Here is a 23,396-nt window from a genome sequence, read left to right as displayed (position 1 = left end):
CCTGTGGGATCCACTCACCAACCAACACTCTGGTAAATGGCCATCCAAGCCATTGGCCTTTGATATCCACCACTCTCGCTCTCTTATCTACGTACAGTTAAGAACCCCCATTATCTGGAATTCAAGCAACCGGCAACCTCAAGCAACCAGGAAAAAATATCTAGGAAAATAAATAGATAAGAATACGGAAGTTTAAAATTGGCGCACCTCACCATTAGTTCGCCAATCCATGAAACACGCAATCTCAAGTAACCAGAGAATTCACTTATCTGGCATCTACCAATCCCCTTAGGTTCCGGATACCAGGGTTTTACTGTACAAACTTTCCCTTCATCAAACAGTCAAAGTTTCTGCTGCTCATTACTGATTGTAGAACTATGAAGACCACTGGGATAATTGACTGTACCAGAAACTCGAGAAATTAGTCATACTAGATGCACAGTGGTAACATTTGACATTGCTATGAAAACATCATTCACCTGTTCGGTATCCTAGACAAGTCCACGGCCTCTTTTGATTTAACATATGGTATTAGGACTACCTTCTCCAAGTCAGGCAAACCTGTAGAGGTAAATAAGAAAGTCACCTTTCTCGATCTGAACACTACATCTGAGGTAGCACAAGTTGCAAATCATCAACATAGGGCTAGAACATATTGGTTTTTAAACCAACGTTCCAATGGAAAATTATCTGCAATGCACAAATCAACCCACTTCAAAGCCTATCCACTGGGTTCAAAATGGAAGTCAGAGAAGAGCCAGAGGTAAAATCTGAGCTGACAAACCATCATCAGGTTTGTTACTTGGAGACTGTTCTCCCTTGCAGAACGACTATGGCAGTGAGGCATCTGATATCATTGGGGCTAAAATTGTGCAGCCAAGGGACCAGGACAGTCACATGATCCCACATTTTTGTAGTCTGTTTTTGCAAAGGAATGCTGTTAATTACAGGTTCAATAGAAGGTCTTTCGTCATCGTGTCAAGCAGTGCAGAAACAGGCTTGTTTGTACACACTGACATCGATGGGGCTGGATGGTCAGACCGAGGACAGTCTGACCATCCAGCACCAATCGACACTAATCCTCCCCACATTTACATCACTCATCCACACCTTGTCTCGCCCCATCACAAATATTCCCTCTGTCCTTCATCCCTCTCCCATACTCTCGCCGGGTTAAAATTAACTTATTTCCCTTCTTTCCCCAGTTCTGATAAAGGGCCTTTGTGGTTTCTTTTTCCCACAGATGCTGTCTGATCTGATTTCCTGTCAGGTTTTCCTAATCTGTTTTTTTCAGCAAGAGGCTATTAAACTTGACAAGAATATTTTTAAATCCAATAAAAACTTTGTTAATTCATGCATGCTTGGCAAATCTAGTTCAAGACTAGCTTTGGCTTTTGTTGGATGCAGGAATTACCCTGGACTTGAAAAGGAATAATCACCTATTCAAAGCACGTAATGATTTAAACTCATCAATGCCAGTAACACAAGCCAACGTTTAGAGTTTACACAAAAATGCTGGAGAAACTCCTCAAGTCACACAGCTTTCTTTACGTAGCAAAGATAAAGATACTTAACCAACATTTTGGGCCTGAACTCTTCATCAAGCTATGAGCAAAAAGGAGGAAAAGACTTGAATAAAATGGTAGGAGGGACGGGGGAGGGACGGGGGAGGGGCGGGGGGAGGGGCGGGGAGGGGAGGGGGGCGGGGAGGGGGGCGGGGGAGGGGCGGGGAGGGGGAGGGGATGAACACAGAAAAGAAGAACAGACCCAACCAGTTCCCCTCCTGCTCCACCACCACCCTCCTCCGCTTGGTGGAACTTGTTCTCACCTTCAGTAATCTTCCCTTTGACTCATCCCCACTTTCTCCAAGTCAAAGGGATCATCATGAGTACTCGCATGGCTATGTGGAGCAACCCAAGCCACAAGCCTACAGAGGCGAAGCTCCTCAACTCTTGCTTTGCTACAATGGTGCTGCTTTGTGCTCCTCCCACTCTCCTCAACTCTTCCCCCGCTCCTCAACTCTTCCCCGCTCCTCAACTCTTCCCCCGCTCCTCAACTCTTCCCCCGCTCCTCAACTCTTCCCCCGCTCCTCAACTCTTCCCCCGCTCCTCAACTCTTCCCCCGCTGCTCAACTCTTCCCCCACTCCTCAACTCTTCCCCACTCCTCAACTCTTCCCCACTCCTCAACTCTTCCCCACTCCTCAACTTTTCCTCCGCTCCTCAAGTCTACCCCCTCCTCGTCTTCTTCCACTCATCTATCCCAACTCTTCTTCTATTCAACTCCTCCTCTCCTCTTCAACTCTTCCCCGCTCCTCAACTCTTCCCTCGCTCCTCAACTCTTCCCCCGCTCCTCAACTCTTCCCCCGCTCCTCAACTCTTCCCCCGCTCCTCAACTCTTCCCCCGCTCCTCAACTCTTCCCCGCTCCTCAACTCTTCCCCGCTCCTCAACTCTTCCCCGCTCCTCAACTCTTCCCCGCTCCTCAACTCTTCCCCCGCTCCTCAATTCTTCCCCCGCTCCTCAACTCTTCCCCCGCTCAACTCTTCCCCCGCTCAACTCTTCCCCCGCTCAACTCTTCCCCCGCTCAACTCTTCCCCCGCTCAACTCTTCCCTCGCTCCTCAACTCTTACCCCGCTCCTCAACTCTTCCCCTGCTCAACTCTTCCCCCACTCCTCAACTCTTCCCAACTCCTCAACTCTTCCCCACTCCTCAACTCTTCCCCCACTCCTCCTCTTCCTCCACTCAACTCTTCCTCCACTCAACTCTTCCTCCACTCAACTCTTCCTCCACTCAACTCTTCCTCCACTCAACTCTTCCTCCACTCAACTCTTCCTCCACTCCTCAACTCTTCCTCCATTCCTCAACTCTTCCTCCACTCCTCAACTTTTCCTCCGCTCCTCAATTCTTCTCCTGCTCCTCAATTCTACCCTCAACTCTTCTCCACTCCTCAATTCTACCCTCCTCAACTCTTCCCCGCTCCTCAAGTCTACCCCCTCCTCGTCTTCTTCCACTCATCTATCCCAACTCTTCTACTCAACTCCTCCTCTCCTCTTCAACTCTTCCTCCACTCCTCAAGTCTACCCGCTCAACTCTCCCCCACTCCTCAAGTCTACCTCCTCAACTCTTCTCCCACTCCTCGTCTACCCCCTCCTCAACTCTTCTTCTGCAACTCAACTCCACTCCTGCTCCTCAACTCCTCCCCCGCTACATTGACGACTGCACTTGCACTGCCTCATGCACCCATGATGAGCTCAGCAACTTTATTCACTTTACTGCTAATTTCACCCTGGTCCATCTCTGGCAACACTCTCCCCTTTCTCAATCATTCCATCTCCATCTCAGGAGACATACTTTCCTCAAACCCACCAGCTCCTAACCTCTTCACACCAGGTCCCCTGCAAGGATTCTATTCCTTTCTCAATATCTGTGTCTCCACCCCATCTGCTCCCAGGATGAGGTCTTCCATTACAAATCATTCAAAATGTCCTCAATCTTCAAAAAAAAACATGGTTTTCCCTCTACCACTATCAACTCAGCACTTAACAGGGCTGGCCAACCTTTTAATTTTAATTTTTAGTTTAGACATACAGCGCAGTAACAGGCTATTTCGGCCCAAGAGTCGGTGCCAACCAATTAACTTACACCCTTGGAATGTACTCGTGGACCGAAATGACCTGCTATTGTGCACAAGTCTAAATTAAAAATTAAAAGGTTGGCTCGCCCTGACTTTCTGCATCTCCTCCATTTCACGCACATCTGTTCTGCCACCCCCCTCCCCCCCACCCCCACACATAGATATAACAAGGACAGGATTCCCTATGTCCTCATCTACCACTTCACCAGCCTCTGCATCCAACATATTTTCATCAGCTACAAAATGATCCCACCACCAGATATCTTCCCTCTCCTCTTTCTGCAGGGACCACTCCCTCTATGACGCCCTCATCCCTTCCCACTAATAGCCCTCTTGGCACCTTCCCCTGTGACCACATGAAGTGATACACTTGCACTCACACCTCCTCCTTTATCACTATTCACGGCCCTGAAATGACCTTCTTCGTGAAGCTACACTTCACTTGTCAATCTGCTGAGGACATCTACTGCATCTGGTGCTCTACATCGGAGAGACTGGACACAGACCGGGAGAAAGTTTCACTGAGCACAATCGCTATGTCCATAGCAATGGCAGAGTCCTCCCAGTGGCCAACCATTTCAACTCCGTGCCTCATTCCTGTGTCGATATGTCTGTCCATGGCCTTGTGCACTGGAGGAGCAACATCTAATATTCCGTTTGGGCAATCTCCAACCAGATGGCATTAACATCCACTCCCGTTTCTACCTCCCTTCCCTGTGTCTCCTTTCGTCCAGCTCTCTGACCCCTTCCCTCTCCATTCGGAAACCCATCTCCTCTCCATGTTTTCTCTTGTGCCCTCCCACCCCTATCCACCTCTTACCTGCAGCCCCCTGCTCCTCTCCCCCTACAATTTTATTCGGCACCTGCCTGATCTTTGCTCATACCTCGATGAAGGACTCAGGCCCAAAACATTGGTGATGTATCTTTATCTTTGCTATCTAAAGTGCACTGTTTGACCTGCCGTGTTCCTCCAGAATTTTTGTGCACAGTACAATCTGAAGATCCAGCTGCGCTGGGTGGGTCACGTCTCCAAAATAGAGGACCATCGCCTTCCCAAGATCGTGTTCTATGGCGAGCTCTCCACTGGCCACCGTGACAGAGGTGCACCAAAGAAGAGGTACAAGGACTGCCTAAAGAAAGCTCTTGGTGCCTGCCACATTGACCACCGCCAGTGGGCTGATATCGCCTCAAGCCGTGCATCTTGGCGCCTCACAGTTCAGCGGGCAGCAACCTCCTTTGAAGAAGACCGCAGAGCCCACCTCACTGACAAAAGACAAAGGAGGAAAAACCCAACACCCAACCCCAACCCACCAATATTCCCCTGCAACCGCTGCAACCGTGTCTGCCTGTCCCGCATCGGACTTGTCAGCCACAAACGAGTCTGCAGCAGACATGGACATACCCCTCCATAAATCTTCGTCCGCGAAGCCAAGCCAAAGAAAGAAAGAAGACTTTCCTGTCGAACAGCCAAAATTTAGATTTTTTTTTAATTGAACTGACCCAAGCAGTTTCAAATCAACTGCAACGAAAATAATATTCTCTTGTAATAAAAGTTTATCAGAGATAGACTTCACAAGACAAAGGAACAGAAGCAGGCCATTAGGCCCATCGGGTCTGTTCCACAATTCTATACTAAGCTGCTCTACACTAATTCCAATTTCTGGCCTTTCCCCATATCCCTTGATTCCCTCATAAATGAGATACTTATCTATTTCTTGTTTAAATATTCCCAGTGATCTGGCCTCTATGCGGCAGCGGGTTCCACAGATCCACGACCCTCTGGCTAAAGAGGTTCTTTCTAATCTCTGTTTTATATGGATAGCCTCTAACTTTCAGACTATGACCCCTTGTCCTCGATTCACCCACCAAGGGAAACATCTTACCCGCATCCACCCTATCTAAACCTTTCAAAATACAAAAAGCCTCTATGAGATCTCCTCTCATTCAACCCAAGAACTGCCAAACACTCTTCGTACATTAGCCCTTGCATTCCGGGAATCATCCTAGTAAATTTGCTCTGGACCCTCTCCTACAACATCACATCCTTTCTAAGATAGGGGGTCCAAAACCGCACACATACCAGGTCTATCAAGTAAAATTAAATTAAATCCAAAGTTTTATGCCCAAAGGAATAAAATTGAGTACTGCTTGATGCCTGGCATTCTTACATGTTCAAAATGCAAATAAGTCAACTTACCCAAACCTTATGACACTTGGTTGAATTGGAATTATTTTAATCATTGCGCAGTACAGTCGCTAAGAACATTAGAATCATGTACCAATTATTTGAAATGAAGCTATTTAAAATAATATCATGACAAATAAAATGTGCATTTGAAATTGCTTCATCTGCAAATTCAGTGCCACCCTATCAACTTACTCTGAATTGGTTTTTTAAATTTTTTTATTTCTTGCACTATGGGTCATATCAATAACAACATCCACAAATGTTCATCATCAATATATACAGTGGCATTTCTTCTTTTTCCCCCACTTTCATCCCTCTCCTCTTCACTACCCCCTTCAAAAATCAATAAATAATAAAACACATACAACAAAGAAATAACAAAAAGCAAAAAAGAAAAAAGTTGTATCATCCACTTTCACATATTTAAATCATATTGTGCTCATAATTATGTCGTTTTAAGAGATGGAGGTTTGTGGTCGGCATTCTCTGACATTTTATGTCTGGTTCCCAAATTTGTTCGAATAATGTACACTTGTCTTTAAGATAGTATGTAATTTTTTTCTAATGAAATATACTTGTTTATTTCTGTATAGCACTGCTTCCATTTTCCAGGTTGTCAGAATACATTTTTTGGCTACTGCTAGCACTTTTAGAATAAATTTTATTTGGAGTCTGTCTAATTTTAGTCCTAATTTTTTGTCTCTTATGTTATTTAACAGAAATTTTTTTTGATCTTTTGGGATATTATTTTTTGTGATTTTGTTTAATATTAGGTTTAGATCTTCCCAGAAAGTTTTTACTTTTGAACATGTCCAAATTGCACATAATGTTGATCCAGTCTCTTGTTTACAACGAAAGCATCGATCCGATGCTGTTGGGTACCACTCTTTTAATTTCTGAGGAGTAATGTATAATCTTTGTAGCTAGTTATATTGAATCATACCTAATCTACTATTTATCGTGTTCCTCATTGTTCCTCTACATAACTCCTTCCATATTTCGTTCTTTATCTCTGTTTAAATCTTTTTCCCAACTTTGTTTCAGTTTATAATTTGTTTCATCCTCTTCCTTATATTGCAATTTGATGTACATGTTGGCAATAAATTTTTTAACTATCATGTGTTTGTGATTAAATATTCATAGCTGCTACTTTCTGGTAATGTCAAGCTATTTCCCAGTTTATCTTTTAAATAAATTTCCAATTGGAAATATGTAACATTGTACCTTGTGTTATTCCATATTTATCTTTTAATTGATCAAATGTTAATAAATTATTTCCCAAAAAGCAATCTTCTATTTTCTTGATTCCTTTTCTTTCCCATTCTTTGAAAAATAAATTATCTTTTATAAAGGGGATTAATGGGTTTTGTGTTAATATCATTTTTGGTATTTGATCATTTATCTTTCTTTCTTCCAGGTATATTCTTTTCCATAATTTAATTATGCGATGTAGTACTGGTGAATTGGTATATTGCACCAATTTTTTATCCCATTTTTAAAGTATGTGTTCTGGGATATTTTCTCCAAATTTGTCAAATTCTATCTTAGTCCAGTCCAGTTTTTCTCCTCTCTGATAAAAATCTAATAAGTACCTTAACTGTGCTGCCCTGTAATAATTTTTGAAGTTTGGTAGCTGTAACCCTCCTTGTTTGTAACTCCATGTTAATTTTTCTAGCGCTATTCTTGATTTCTTAACTTTCCATAAAAATTTCCTTACTATTTTCTTCAGTTTTCCAAAAAAAAAAAAAAATTTCTGTCAGGGGAATTAGTAACATTTGGGATAGATATTGCACTCATGGGAACACATTCATCTTAATACAGTTTACTCTTCCTATTAAAGTTAACAGTAGTTCTTTCCAATTCTCTAAATCTTCCTTTTTTTTTAAATTAATAGTTCATAGATTAATTTGTATAAATGTTTTAGGTTGTTATCTATTCTGATACCAAGGTAACGTATCACCTGTGATTGCCATTTAAAAATTTATTAACCGGCATCACCTACAGCTCCTAAAACGCTTCCACCAGCGTTGTCTCCGCTCCATCCTCAACATCCATTGGAACGCTTTCATCCCTAACGTCGAAGTACTCGAGATGGCAGAGGTCGACAGCATCGAGTCCACGCTGCTGAAGATCCAGCTGCGCTGGATGGGTCACGTCTCCAGAATGGAGGACCATCGCCTTCCCAAGATCATGTTATATGGCGAGCTCTCCACTGGCCACCGTGACAGAGGTGCACCAAAGAAAAGGTACAAGGACTGCCTAAAGAAATCTCTTGGTGCCTGCCACATTGACCACCGCCAGTGGGCTGATAACGCCTCAAAACGTGCATCTTGGCGCCTCACAGTTTGGCGGGCAGCAACCTCCTTTGAAGAAGACCGCAGAGCCCACCTCACTGACAAAAGGCAAAGGTGGAAAAACCCAACACCCAACCCCAACCAACCAATTTTCCCCTGCAGCCGCTGCAACCGTGTCTGCCTGTCCCGCATCGGACTTGTCAGCCACAAACGAGCCTGCAGCTGACGGGGACTTTTACCCCCTCCATAAAACTTCGTCCGCGAAGCCAAGCCAAAGAAAGAAAAAAGAAAGAACTGAATTAGAGCATTATATAATGGACCATTAGCAAAAGTAGTAATAAATGGATATGTATCAGATCACTTTAAATTAAGCAGGTCAACAAGACAGGGATGCCCATTGTCCCCTTCACTGTTCACTTTGGTTATTGAACCACTAGCAGAGTTGATAAGGAAGAAACTATGATAAAAGAAATAAAAATAAAAGAGAAAGAATATAAAATCAGCCTATTTGCAGATGTCGTCATAGTATATTTAACAGAACCAGATAAATCAATAAAAAAACTTCCTATGAAACTGAAAGAACATCGAGAGATATCAGGGTCCAAGATTAACACCAATAAAAGCAAAGTGATGCCAATGAACAAACCTGATTATTCAGAATTTTAAAAAGAAACCCTGAATTGTTGACAAGATAACTTTTTCTGGGTGTCTGCAATCCCAGTGCCAGAATTCAAAATGCAACTTTTGCAGTGGTTCATCTATTACCTTCTTAATGGAATAATACGGACCTATACTCAGTAATGCCCACAAATGTCATGTCAAATTGTGAAAAGTTGCCATTTAAGTTGCTGGTGCAAGATTCCCCACCTGTATTCTAAATATTTAAACGATATGTCCGCTCTGACAGTGTGCGGATCTGTATATATGAAAAGGGGGACGGAGGAAGGGAAAAAAATTTTGACATTGTTTGTAAGAAAAGTTTAATATATTGTGTTGTTCAAGATTTTATTATGTATATTTTGAAAAAAAAATCAAAAATAAAATATTGAAAATAGAAGAGATTAAAATTGTCACTTTTAAAACTCAGAATCAGAATTTATTGTCATGAACATGTCACAAAATCCATTGTTCATACATTCATATAAACCATCTGACAAAACAAATAAAAATAGTGCAAGAAAATGTCAAAGTCAGGGAATATCTGTGGTTCATCTTCATTCAGGAATCTGATGGCAGCGGGGAAGAAGCTGTCCTTGTGCCGCTGAGTGCTCATCTTTCGGCTCCTGTACCTTTTTCCCCCGATGGTACCACAGTGAAGAGGGAATGGACTGGGTGGTGGGGGTCCTTGAGCATAAACGCTGTTTTCTTAAGACACCGCCTCATGTAGATGTCCTCGATGGAGTGAACTCTGGTGCCCGTGATGTCACAGGCCAGGTTAACAACCCTCCGGAGTGTTTTGTGGACCTCAGCGTTGGCACTACCATTCCAGACAGTGATGCAACCAGCTAGAATGCCCTCCGTGGTACAAGTGTATAAATTTTCTAGAGTCTTCGGTGATATACCGAATTTCCTCAAACTCCTCACAAAGTTTTTAGCTGTTGGAGAAACTTCTTTTTGTGATTTCATTTACATAGAGGCTCCAGGACAGATCCTCGGAGATGTTGACACTCAGGAATTTGAAGTTCTTGATCCTCTCCACTACTGACCCCTCAATAAGAAATGGCTGTGTTCTCCTGATTGCCTCCTGAAATCCATAGTCATCACCTTCATTTTGCTAACATTGAGTGCAAATTTGTTGGCAGGACATCACTCAACTAGTTGATCTATCTCTATATGCATTCTCATTGCCGTATGAAATTCTGCCAACAACCGTAGAATCATGGGCACATTTGTAGATAGCATTGGAATTGTGCCTGACCACACAGTCATGGATGTACACCTATTCATGAACTCCAAGTCTGCTTTGAGCGAACTGACTGGAACATGTACAAGTGCATTGAGCAGTGGGCTTAGCATGCATCCTCGAGGACCGCCTGTGTGGATCGTCATTGAGGAGGAAACGTTGTTTCCAATTTGTACTGTGTCTTCCAATGAAGAAATCAAGGATCAAGTTTCAGAGGGAGGTCTAGAGACCCAGGGTTTGGAGCTTGTTGACCAGCTGTGATGGTGTTGAAGGCTGAGCTGTAGTCGATGAAGAGCAGCCGAATATATGAGTTGCTGTTTTCGAGGTGATCCAGAGCAGAGTGGAGAGCCAGCGATATTGTGTCTGCTGTGGAGTGATTGTGACAGTAAGGTGAATTGCAGTGGCTGAATCCCTTACTTAGGTACGTGCTAATTCTAGCCATGACCAACCTCTCAGAACATTTCATCACAGTAGATGTTGGTGCTACTGGGCGATTGTCATTGAGGCAGCTCACACACTCTTCTTGGGAACTGGGATGATTGGTGACCTTTTGAAGCTGGTGGAAACCTCTGACTGTTGCAATGAGAGGTTGAAAGTGTCCATGAACACACTGGCTAGTTGGTTGGCACAGATTTTCAAACCAGCCAGGTATGCCATCAGGCCTGATGCCTTGTGAGGGTTTACCCTCTTGAATGATGTTATGATGTTGGCCCCAAAGATAGCTATCACAGGGTCCTCAGCCTTTGCAGGGATTCACATAGGCACTGTTGAGTTCTCATCACAAAAAGGGCATAGAAGGTGTCCATCTCATCGGGTAACGAAGCATCACAGCCATCTATGGTGTTCACTCTAACCTTTTAGGGTGTATTGGCCTGCATACCCTTCCATAGCTGGTGTGTATCAGTTTCTGTCTCTAGCTTCTTCCAGAATTGCCTCTCTGCTGCAGAGGTCATACCTGGACATCTTGTAGAAATCTGGATCACTGACTTTAAACACCCTTGATGTTGCCCTCAAGAGATTGTGAAGCTTCCGACTCATGCAAGGCTTCTGCGTGGGCACAACTCATCCACACAGGACTTTTAATTTATGGATACAATTCATTTTAAGACATACTCTTGGAATTTTTTAGTAATCCTGAAATTAGGAAATACTTATAATAGGTTAGTGCATAAATATTCAAATATGAAAAACAAAAAAAGTCTAAAACAAAAAGTAAAAATGCAAGGAAGAACCAAACTTCAGAATTTATTGTCATGAACAAGTCATGAAATTCAGTGTCTTGCAGCAGCCTCATACAGCAAATATTCATATTGTAACCGTCTTACAACATTACTATAAAAAAGTAGAAATACACAAAAAGTAAGGCAGTGTCTTTGGTTCATTGATTATTCAGAAATCATATGGCAGCGGGGAAGAAGCTGTCCTTGTGGCGCTGAGTGCTCATCTTTAGGCTCCTGTATCTTTTTCCGATGGTAGCAGAGTGAAGAGGGCATGGTCTGGGTGCTGGGGGTCTTTGAGGATAGAGGCTGCTCTTTTAAGATACCGCCTTGTAGATGTCCTCGATGGAGTGAAGTCTGGTGCCTGTGATGTCGCAGGCTGAGTTAACAACCCTCTGGAGCTTATTCTTGTCCTGAGAGTTGGCGCCTCCATACTAGGCAGCGATGCAACCAGCCAGAATGATCTCCAAGGTACGCCTGTAGATGCTCACAAGCGTCTTCGGTGACATACCGAATCTCCTCAGACACTTCACAAAGTATAGCTGCTGCCGAGCCTTCTTTGTGATTGCATCAACGTGGAGGCTCCAGGACAGATCCTCGGAGATGCTGACACCCAGGAATTTGAAGTTCTTGACCTTTTTCAGATCTATCAATTTTCTTCAAAGTTAGAAATGTTTTAGGGAAGGACAAAAATAGAGAAGGGGGAAGAGAGGTTGCTCTGTAACAGTTAGAAACCAAGAGAGGGATTAACACAACTGACAGTGGAGCTAGTTGACTGTGAGAGGGTGGTGAGGCTCAATAGATCAAAGCCAATTTATATGGGGAAGGACAAACAGGAAAATAAAAAAGAGAAAAACAAAATAAATCAGGAACGACTAGGTATATGAATTTGTTGTATTCAAGATGCAGTCCTGAGAATTGTAAACTAGCCCATTTAGAAAAAGTGAAATTGCTTGGGACTTGTTGGAACACTGCAGGAGGCCAAAGATGAAAAGGTGAGAGTGGATGTGGATTGATCCAGATTCCACAGGTGAGAAGTCCAGTGCCAAACACAAGTCTCAACTAATTGTGGAAAGAAACTGACAACTGAATACCTTTGTGTAAACTATCCAGGTTATTACATTTGTTTATATTGAATTCACATATTTGAACAATGTCGTTGATTGCCAAACAGAAAAAAATCTATTTGCTCTTGGAGCATTTTTGATCTAAAAAAGTGATATATTGATTTTCACCCAGAAAATAAAGAACTGCTCAGTTTTATTTTGCTAATCATAACTATATAGATCAGTTAGCTGAGAAATTGAGAAGTAATTGCAATGCAAGGTAGATTGAAGGCTATAGTTTTTTTTTAATCCAGTAAAAAAAATCTATCATGCCAAAAGCTTTTTTTGAACTGTTTATTTGTCTAGAAAGGTGAAGGCTGATAAAGATCTAAATTACTATGGTAGAATTTGAAAAGGTTGGCGGAAGAGAGGACATTGACACTTTATTGGGAAGGCAATTACTACAAGATTTTCTCCAATAAATTCTAAACCAATTCAGGTTAAATAGGGTTGGAAGTTGTAACCAGCCACTGGATCAAGAAGTTGAAGTGAAGACCACAGATATAAGGGATGGGTTGACTTGTGTCTGGCAGAGAAAAGAACAGAAGGATTTGTTTCTCCAATACTTTGTGTATTGCACTACAATCACTGTTTAACTCCAAATGATTTGCTGACTGGGTTAGATGAAGTAGGCAGAGTCTGGACAGCTGGAAGCAGCACAAAAACAGACCAGCAGGAATGAACATGCAATATGAAATTGAGGGCTATTCAAGGGTACATAGGAAAACTGGGAACATGTAATGAAATTTAACTCACCTTTCACAACATTCTGCAGCTTTTCCATGTGATCGTGTTCTTTGCCATTGTAAATAACTGCTTCAACCGAAAAAATGAGCTTTGGTTGGATTTGGGAGATCCTGTCCAGTACACCCTATGGAAAAATGGATAATGATAAATCTTCAGAAATGTATTATTTAAATAATTAATGAAAACTAACTTGTATGTAGGATGACATAAAACATCAAGTATACATAAGTTGCTTGGCCAGTACAACGTATCTGCACAAAGATTCCCACTTTTCCCATCAGCCTTAATTTTACACTGAAGCAAAATTTAAAAATATTTAGCAACCCGGGAACATAACCTAGATGATTGGGAAACTATTTTCCTTCAAAAGAGAAAAAAAAACAAATTGTATTACATTTCACTCAATTGTCCACCTAGGACATAACTTTGCCACATATACATTGAACACTTGTCCACCTAGGACATATTCTTTGCAACATATACATTGAACGTTCCAAGTGCTTAAGTATAATTTCGTGTTCACTTAAATAACTCTGGTGAACTTTTGATCTGTGATCAAAATGAAGTCACCTGATATCTCAGATTTTTTTTAAAATAACTGCATGTGTCTTGTAAATTAATGGCATTGACATGGAAAGAATTTGGAAGATGGTATGCGATTTTGAAACTCCATCCTAATCTACAATCTGCAGCTCTGCTAAACTATTGTCAGACGATGAAACACAAAGATTTCTCAGAATCAACGATGCATCAGTGGAATCCAAAGTGCACCTGACCATAAATTGAAAATGCTCAAAATCATATCTGGGATTATCATATTTGAAAATAAATTAGAATGGGGAATAAAAACACGATTCCTCAGAAATGCTATATCTGGATGCAGCAAGTCTGGGAGTGCTTCTAATATTGGGCTGAAAGTGACAAGTATCATTTCTGCCACCCATTGATCACCTCCAACAGGTAGAACCACACAGCCTTAATATTCATTGATAATCATAATTGATCAGAACCTCACTGTATACATTATAGGGTTTGTTGCAAGCCAGAAATTCAGCTGGACCAGTCACGATCCACCCTAGCTATGAGAGAAAGTCAGAGGCTGGGGGATCAGAGGTAGAGAGGATGAGCATCAAGTTCTTGTGAGTGACTATCTCAGAGAATCTTTCCTGGTCCAAACATACCAATGGCATCATGAAGTAAGCCCGTCAGCGCCTCTACTTCCTTAGGAGTTTGAGGAGGTTTGGTGTGACACCAGAAACTTTAACAAATTTCTACAGAGGTGTGATAGAAAATGTGCTGACCAGCTGCATCACGGACTGGCATGGGAATACCAATACCCTTGACCATAAAGCTCTCCAAAAGGGAGTAAGCACAGCCCAGGACATCACAAGCAAAACCATCCCCACTATTGAATACATCTACAGGGAGCGCTGCCGTCAGAGAGCAGCAGCAATCATCAGGGATCAACACCACCCAGCACATGCTCTGTTCTCACTGCTGCCATCAGGAAAGAGGTATAGGTGCCACAAGACTTGCACCACCATCTGCTATCCCTCCACCGTCAGACTCCTTGTAATAGTACAAAGTTATTCTTTAATTTCATATACAGTTGATCCTGGTTGTGTTTCATATTTAGTCAATCGTTGCTGTTGCCACTCCTCAGGTCACCTGACCTCTCTTGCTCCAATCAGCTTTCAGCTGCTGCTTCATGTCATTTTTAAATTCTAACTGTTGCTGTACTATTAGCTTTATGTTCGTGCTATTTAGAATACAATAATTAGTTTAAATGCACTTTTGTGGAATGTGTTGTTTTTATTTCTCATTTTTAGATTGTAATTATACAATTAAGTTAAGTAAAGCTTGGAAAGCAGCCACCCAGTTTTCATTTTCACAACACTCAGTCAGAGATCCATTTAAGGACTCTTACTTGTGCACTTTATTGATTTTCTCTCTGTATTGCACATTTGTTATCTTTTTACATTTTTTTAATATTTATTTCATTTTTTTCTTTTCCTTTTTTTAATTTTATTCAATTGTTTGCATCATTACAGGAAAAAATGAATAAAATATTAATCAAATATCCATAGCCAATTATACAAAAAAAAGTACTTTTATATATTTTCTCCCCATCCCCCCCACCCAAAAGTAAAAAAAGGAAAGAAAAGAAACACCTACCATTTAATATATAATAATATTAGCTTAGACAATCATTAAATGTTATTAAAAATTACTAATTAAGAGTGGATAAGATAGAAAAGGTGGACGGAAAATTATCCAAATTATATGGTTTCCAAATACTAAAAAAATGTTCAAATATATTCCTTAAACTATATGTAATTTTTTCCAAAGGTATACAGTTTGGATTCTCATTATCTTTCTTTGGCTTGGCTTCGCAGACGAAGATTTATGGAGGGGTAAATGTCCACGTCAGCTGCAGGCTCGTTTGTGGCTGACAAGTCCAATGCGGGACAGGCAGACACGGTTGCAGCGGTTGCAAGGGAAAATTGGTTGGTTGGGGTTGGGTGTTGGGCTTTTCCTCCTTTGTCTTTTGTCCGTGAGGTGGGCTCTGCGGTCTTCTTCAAAGGAGGTTGCTGCCCGCTGAACTGTGAGGCGCCAAGATGCGCGGTTTGAGGCGATATCATCCCACTGGCGGTGGTCAATGTGGCAGGCTCCAAGAGATTTCTTTAGGCAGTCTTTGTACCTCTTTGGTGCACCTCTGTCACGGTGGCCAGTGGAGAGCTCGCCATATAACACGATCTTGGGAAGGCGATGGTCCTCCATTCTGGAGACGTGACCTACCCAGCGCAGTTGGATCTTCAGCAGCGTGGATTCGATGCTGTCGGCCTCTGCCATCTCGAGTACTTCGATGTTAGGGATGAAGTCGCTCCAATGAATGTTGAGGATGGAGCGGAGACAACGCTGGTGGAAGCATTCTAGGAGCCGTAGGTAATGCCGGTAGAGGACCCCCATCTACTTAATAACACTTCTCTATTATTTTTCCATGATATTGCTATACATTTCTTTGCAGTTGCTATTGCAATACTTTAAAAAATTTCTTGGTATTTGTCCAATTTCAATTTTATATCCTTTTCATAAATATCTCTAAGTAAAAATATTCTTGGATCCATTGGTACCTTTATCTTCATAATTTGCCCTAATAATAAACTCAGTTCATTCCAAAACCTTTCCACTTTTTTCACAAGACCACAATGAATGCAAAAAAAATTCCCTATTTCTTTCGCACGTCGAAAACATTTATTTGAATAATTAGGATTGTCCATTTAAGTTATGTGGAGTTATAATACTACAGTTCTTATATTTGTTTATATGTTTTACGCTGTGTCTGTTATCATGAGCAAGTCCATATTTAATTCAAGGGATACTTGTTATTCTCCATAACCAGGAATGAGCAAGGCAACAATATCCAGAATTTAAGCAATTGGCAGGCAGCCTTAATCAACTGCCCAAAAAAAATCACGGAAAATGAATACTGTATATGCCAGCATTTGGGACGACTCCCCCAGATTTTCCACATAAAATATATGTTTGGAGCTATACCCTTTGTTTAGGACCACCCCCAAGTCTGACACTTAGCACTAACCAGTGGAGAAATGTTGCCACAATATTTTAATACCAAATTAGCTTGTAAAGTTTTTCATTTTATTAGCATATTTTAAAATAAACCACCGTTGGCTCACGTAACAGGCCACTTAAAGCCTGTGCAGACCAGATGCCACTCAGATTGGGCGGATGGATCCCTTGGGGGAGTGCTGAGAATGTTGGGCACCTGGTGGTTTGCCCCACTGAATGAGTATGCCCCTCAACGCGTGTGGATTAGTTTTGCTGACACCCCTTGCGTGGAGCTGAGCTGGGTTGTCAGCATGAGGCAGGTGTGCTAAAAACCTGACATGGACACTTGCATGGAGGAGAGTTGGGTTGACAACGTGAGGAAGATGATAGAGTAAGCATAGGCCCTGACCTGGACACAAGTCAGAGCCGGCAGGATGAGGATAGGACATAGAGGGGGAAGATGGCAGTACTGTTGAGACTTTCACTGTCAAGGTTCAGATTTTAGACCCAATGAGTAAGACAACCCCAATTCTGAGGTGACATTCTTAAGTTTCAGATCATCCTATATGCTATACAGTTGGTAAACAAATATAAAAGTTTAAATTTGGTGCCTCCTAGCAGTCAGTTCACCAATGCATGCAACACTGCATCTCCAGCAACCGGCCAATTCACTTATCCAGCATCTTTCAACCTCCATAGGTTCCAGATACCATGGGTTTTACTGCCTATCCAATGCTTCGACCAGTGGTTCTCAACCTTTTTCTTTCTACTCACATATCACTTTAAATAATCTCTGTGCCAACAGTGCTCTGTGATTAATAAGGGATTGCTTCAGGTGATACATAAGTGGGAAGGGAAGGTTGAGAGACACTGCTCTAGATCCAATTGTTACTGAAATATTTTGCTTGAGAAAAAAATTGTCATTGGCCCATTTCCTTTGGAGTTATGAAACCGTGCACATAACGAGTCAATGAGGTATAATTAAAAGTGGTTTTCAAACTTTTTCTTTCTACCCACATACCACCTTAAGCAATCCCAGAGCACCTATGGCACAGGGAATACTTAAACTGTAATGTGAATGGAAAGAAAAAAGTTGAGAACCACTGGATTAGATCATACAACTGGAGAAGAATGGAATGGCAAAGAGAAATCCAGTCACTATGGTCCAGGTCAGAACAACCATATTGGTGAAAAGAGGAGCTGAGAGAATAATAGTCCTTCAATCAAAGATCAGGACATCGACGATATTAAGGTCTGATTATTAACAGAGCCATTGAGATATAGGTTTGGAATCAGACTGAAGAGGAAAATTATCACAATGCTAAACAACTGGTATGGGAAAGAGAAGTCTCCGACTCCAGTTCTGGAGTCACAGTAACAGTGATGGATGAACTAGGATGTTTCCTCTTGTGGAAAGACTATCCTCAAGGCTGTCATTATAAGAAGGTCACCGAGTTCAATGGGATATTCATAAGAAACTTTGTTACTTGAAACATGTTGAGAATGTGGAACTTTTTAATCAAAGGATATGGCAGAAATTAATACTACAGTAAAGTTCTGATGGTCCACTGTCGATGCTTTGGCATTTGGCTCACCAGGTGACATTTTTTTCCTCATTCATTGGGACCTGGTTCCCGCTTTCTTCTTCTACTCATCTTGGTCAAAATTCACATGTTCCCTTTCCAATCAGTGAGACCCTGGTTCTCCTGCAGCCTTTCGACACATTGGGAATGTGGGAATTTGGAAATTTGGAATTTTGGAAAGATGTTTTTCAAACATTATCTTTGATTCTCATGTTCAAATTGGAACCTTGCCCTTTAATTGGTCTATTCAGATCATTTCAAGATGATGACGTTTTACTGACTTCAACTCAAAACCGAATTTTATCTTTTACTTAGTTGTTAGCCAGATGTGCATCTTTGATTAAATGGAAAGAGAATACTCCACCGACACACACTCAATGGTTAAATGATATCGTGTCTTGTTTAAGTCTCAAAAAAAAAAGTGTGTTTAGGGAGGCAGTTTGAAAACCACTGATATATGCTAATTAAATAAATATTGTTTCAGACAAATGAAAGTCTCAGATGGTTAGTGTGAGCTGTTCCTTTAGTCCTTCAGCATTCTGACTGCCCATGGGAAGACGCTGTTCCTTAGCCTGTATATCTTCCCTGCAGGAGCAGCTGAAGGATGCTGTTAGGGATCCTTCTGGCCCATGAAACCCATGATGCCTAATTAACCCATTTCATGTTGTCACAGACCTGCCATGCACAGAATGATTACAGGGCATCGATTAATCAGTTCCCTCTCCCCCCCCAACACTCTGTGTATTGAACACTATTTGATTGAAAACCCAAATCAAATATCTCTTTCTTATCCTTTTCCACACATCAGTGTGAATGCATAAAATTTAATGGGGGAAATAAGAATTAATTACTGAACAATTTTTGATCATTTCCATCTCAGAAATACAAGAAACAAAGCTCCCATGTACTTAATTAAAACAACCAAAGCAAAATATCCATGCTCATGAGATTGTAAACAATAATTTGACAAAATATGGAATGCTGCATTGAAGCTTACGGACATGATCTTGGATAAAAGGCAATAAGTTTGAGAACAGGATGCTCTCAGTACTCCTAATTCCCAATTGCCTTTGTGAGTTTGTAAAAAATGGTAATTGCAAACAAATATCCTGTGGTCTGGGCAACAGAAACAAGCTCCTGCTGCAAGAACATTTCAAAGCAAGTACCAAAAATTTACAATCCAGAGAAGGTTGGATCCTCAACCTTCCGCATTAGATTCCAAATTGCATTGTTGCAAGTCAACTTACCAAAAGGACTAATTGCGAGCTTCATTACTATATGCAAATGTTATATTCACGGGAGTTAAGATACAAGGAGTCCTCTTCTGCTACCTCTCCCATCCATGTTCAATGTCTTAGAGTAAAATGAAGTGTATCAACCTGGAAGCTTCATATTCCATCCCTACAAAGCATTATCAGGGGCTGGTATTAATCTTTATGTGCTATTTTGCAAGTTCACAAGGGTCAATATTGCTCCTCTTGTACTTGGTGCCCATGGTGAAGATGCATAGAATGCAGCTATTGGATTCAGACCAGAATGGATCGGCTGCAAGGCCTTCCCTTTTAATTATTCCAATAACATCTGCAACCCAGGAAAGATCACATGACCAGCATATCATTTCCTAAAAAGTTACCACCTTCAGAAATTCAGAGACCGCGGGAAAAAAAATTGCAAGAGAACAGTTAGGATGGAAGAAGGCTGTTAATCTGGGGGATGGTGCAATACACATCGCATCAGATAGAACCACAAATAGAAAAAGAGCCCCCCCCCTCACCAACAGTAGTGCTGCGGTTCAAAAAAGTCATTGTTCAACACAACAAAACACAAGGAGAGAAACAAAATGAATTCAATATGTTTAGCTGGTCACTTGCTGTTCAAAAAACTTACATTTACACCAAAGTCTGGAGCAGTTGAACTCCAAATGGCACCGATGCTGGCTGTTGCTAACATGGCTTCAACTGCTTGAATGCAATTTGGAAGATAACCTGTGATAAAATGAAAAATATTTAGAAAATACAATTTTAAAATATTAATCCAAAGGAAAAAAAATGATTGAATTCCTTGAGTTAATTTTAAGCATAATTCTTTAACTGTCTTGTTTGGTATTGTTGGAGAGAATGGCATAACTCTAACAGAATCTGATTTGCATGTATTAGCTTTTATGGTTAGGTGGGGGTATTGCTCAGATGAAGGGACGATACCCCACCTGATCATACTCAATGGCTACGTGACGTCATGTCACTTTTAAATTTAGAGAAATTCCCGATATGAATTTAAATTTTCAGACACTATGGGGACCCTTTTATGAAAAATTATTTTCAGATTCTCTGATTTAATACGAATGCAGAATGCTGACTAATAAGGTAATTTATTACTTTGAATAGGAATTATTTTTCTCTCTCCTTGCCAAACAGCTTTGTCATTGGATGTGGGTTTAGATTTTTTTTAAATAATAGAATAGTACTGCAATATAATTTGTTTAATTGAGATTGCGGGTACCTCGGTTGAACTGGTATGATCTCAATGTAATGTATTATTTTTGACTTTTAATATGTTTTCTTATGAACTCTATTTTTCCATGTGGAACTTCAATTTCAATAAAAATATTGGAAAAAAAAAGAATTTCTTTCACAATTTTAGGAGATCTTTACTTCAATGCATTTCTTCTGAAATGTTATCGGTTTTAGTAAAGCAAACATTGCAATCAATTTGTGATAAATTGCTTTGACTTTCAACCAGAACGTCTGCAGACACTGTGATTGCAGTGCAACACACAAAATTGCTGAAGAAACTCAGCAGGTTATGCAGCATCCATAACAAGCAAAGATGCATAATCAACATTTCAGGCCTGAGCCCTTCATCAAGCTTTTTTTTTAATTTTTATTCATGCCTGCCACATACTGTGATGAAAGACTCAGGCCCGAAAAATTGGTTATATATGGCTCATATGGATGCTGCGTGACCCGCTGATTCCTCCAGTGCTTTTATGTATTAAATTGCTTTGATTGATATTTTTATTGTAGGATTCTGCTTCTGCTCGACTTCAAACCATTCAAAATTTACCTGAGCAGCTAGCTGGCTTATCACTTTTCCAAATATCAACTTCAGCAATGCAATACTCCTTCAGGACCATGCGTTTTAACAGCAGTAAAAAAGATCCTTATGCTGGCACGAAACATGCAATCCTACCTCAGAAGTACACCATCACAAACCAAGCACTCCACAACTACTGTACACGTAATGAGGGTAAGAGTTGTTGCACAATTAGATTGTGCCAGTCAACAAAATGACATCCCCTTTGGCCTCCTTTATGGTTAGATAAAGCAAAAGTGCACCATACTTCATCGAACCCCAAAGGAGATCCTTCATTGGCCAAAGGGGATTCAATTGAGTTAATTGATCCCTATTGAAAAATTGATATTATTTCTCTTTTCAGATCTATTTTTGAGGAAATAAAAATTTGGGTCATCCTGGTTGAAGTGATTTTGGTCTACCTGAACCATGAAGAGAAACTTTTTTTTTAAATCAAGAAATACAACACTTTAAAAAAGCCCTCTTGCCCGTGCCACCCAAAATACATCCATGTGACCAATTAACCTACAAGCCATGCATGTCTTTGGAATGTGCAAGCAAATCCGCAGGGAGAATGTACAAAATTTGGGCACCAAATTTCTTCAGGAGTCCAGCTCTGAGGTACCAATGAAATGTCTGAGACTCCATTACAGCTATTTACAATGACCAATGTATCTTCTTTTTTTGGATGCTTCTGTCAGAACAGGAAAATAGTTGCCATTGATCTACTTTTGCCAAAAATTTGAATACAAAACATGATAGTTTTCAAATCATGCAGTGAACAGACATTGTTTCTGTCTGTAATTTTAGTTAAACTACATACATAATATTAATCTCCAACATTTTCATTGATAGATTTTATTTAATTTACAATGAGTGTACTTAAAACCGATACAATGTACAAATCAATTTAATGTAGTGACTTCAGTTAGATTTGTATACTGAATTTACATAGTCCTATGTAACAGAGAAATCTGAATCCAAATCAACTTGATAGATCTACTGACTATATCAGATAGATAAAATTGTTTCAACTAGTTTTCATCCACATCAATTTTCCAAGCCAAGAACCACATTGACCAGAAATAAAATATTTATTTCCAATACTCTTCTACAAACCAAATCCATATGTCCCTCAAGGTCACCATGCAGGTTGATGGGTTAGTTAAGAAGGCCTATTGCAAGTTGGGGTTCATTAATAGAGCGACTGAGTTCAGGAGTTGAGATGTCATTTGCAACTGTACAAATCTCTGGTGAGACCACACTTGGAGTATTGTATTGTGTTCAGTTCTGGTCACCTCATTATAGGAAGGATTGGAAACTGTGGAGAGGGTGCAGAGGAGGTTCGCCAGGATGTTGCCTAGATTGGAAAACAAGTCTTATGGGATAAGGTTAGCAGAGCTGGGACTTTTCTGTTTGGGGCATAGAAGGATGAGAGGAGACTTAATACAGGTCTACAAGATACTGACAGGTATAGATTGGGTGGACAGCCAGCACCTTTTTACCAAGGGCAGGAATAGCGAACACCAGGGAACATAAATACAAAGTAAAGGGATGGAATATTTTGGGAGGCATCAGGGGTTTTTTTTAAAATGCAGACAATTGTGGGTGCCTGGAATGCTTTTCCAGGGATGGTGATGGATTCTGAAACATTAGGGATATTTAAGAGACTTTTAGGCACATGGATAGAAAGAAAATAGAGGGTTACGGGGTAGGGTGGGTTTAGTATTTTTTTAAAGAATATATGTGTCACCACAACATTGAGGGACAAAGGGCCTGTACCAGTTGTTTTCAAATTTTTCTTTCCACTCACATACCACTTTAAATATTCCATATCCCATAATTGCTCTGTGATTGGTAAGGGATTATTTAAGGTGGTATGTGAGTGGGAAAAAAATGGTTGAGAACAACTGCTCTGGACTAGTGGTTTTCAAACTGCCCCCCAAAACTCACATTCCACCTTAAGCAATCCCTCTGCCATAAGTGCTCTGTGATTGATGAGATTGCTTAAGATGGTATGTGAGTGGGAAGGGAAGATTGAGAATCACTGCTCGAGACCCAATTGTTAATGAAATATTTTGCTT

General features: G+C 40.9%; 1 protein-coding gene across 1 annotated transcript in view; it reads right to left on the bottom strand.

Annotated features, from left to right (window-relative positions):
• The window catches only part of aacs (acetoacetyl-CoA synthetase), a 141,167-nt gene that overhangs the window by 82,907 nt on the left and 34,864 nt on the right, over window positions 1-23,396 (bottom strand). Inside the window, exons 5-7 of the mRNA XM_069933205.1 lie at window positions 20,128-20,225; window positions 13,097-13,211; window positions 480-561 (exon numbers count right to left, since the gene is read on the bottom strand). Coding sequence (XP_069789306.1) covers window positions 480-561; window positions 13,097-13,211; window positions 20,128-20,225 — 295 coding nt within the window. The remainder of the gene's footprint in view (window positions 1-479; window positions 562-13,096; window positions 13,212-20,127; window positions 20,226-23,396) is intronic.

The sequence above is a fragment of the Narcine bancroftii genome, chromosome 4 (assembly GCF_036971445.1).
Source record: "Narcine bancroftii isolate sNarBan1 chromosome 4, sNarBan1.hap1, whole genome shotgun sequence".
Taxonomy (NCBI): Eukaryota; Metazoa; Chordata; class Chondrichthyes; order Torpediniformes; family Narcinidae; genus Narcine; species Narcine bancroftii.
This window is presented reverse-complemented; position numbering and strand designations above follow the sequence as displayed.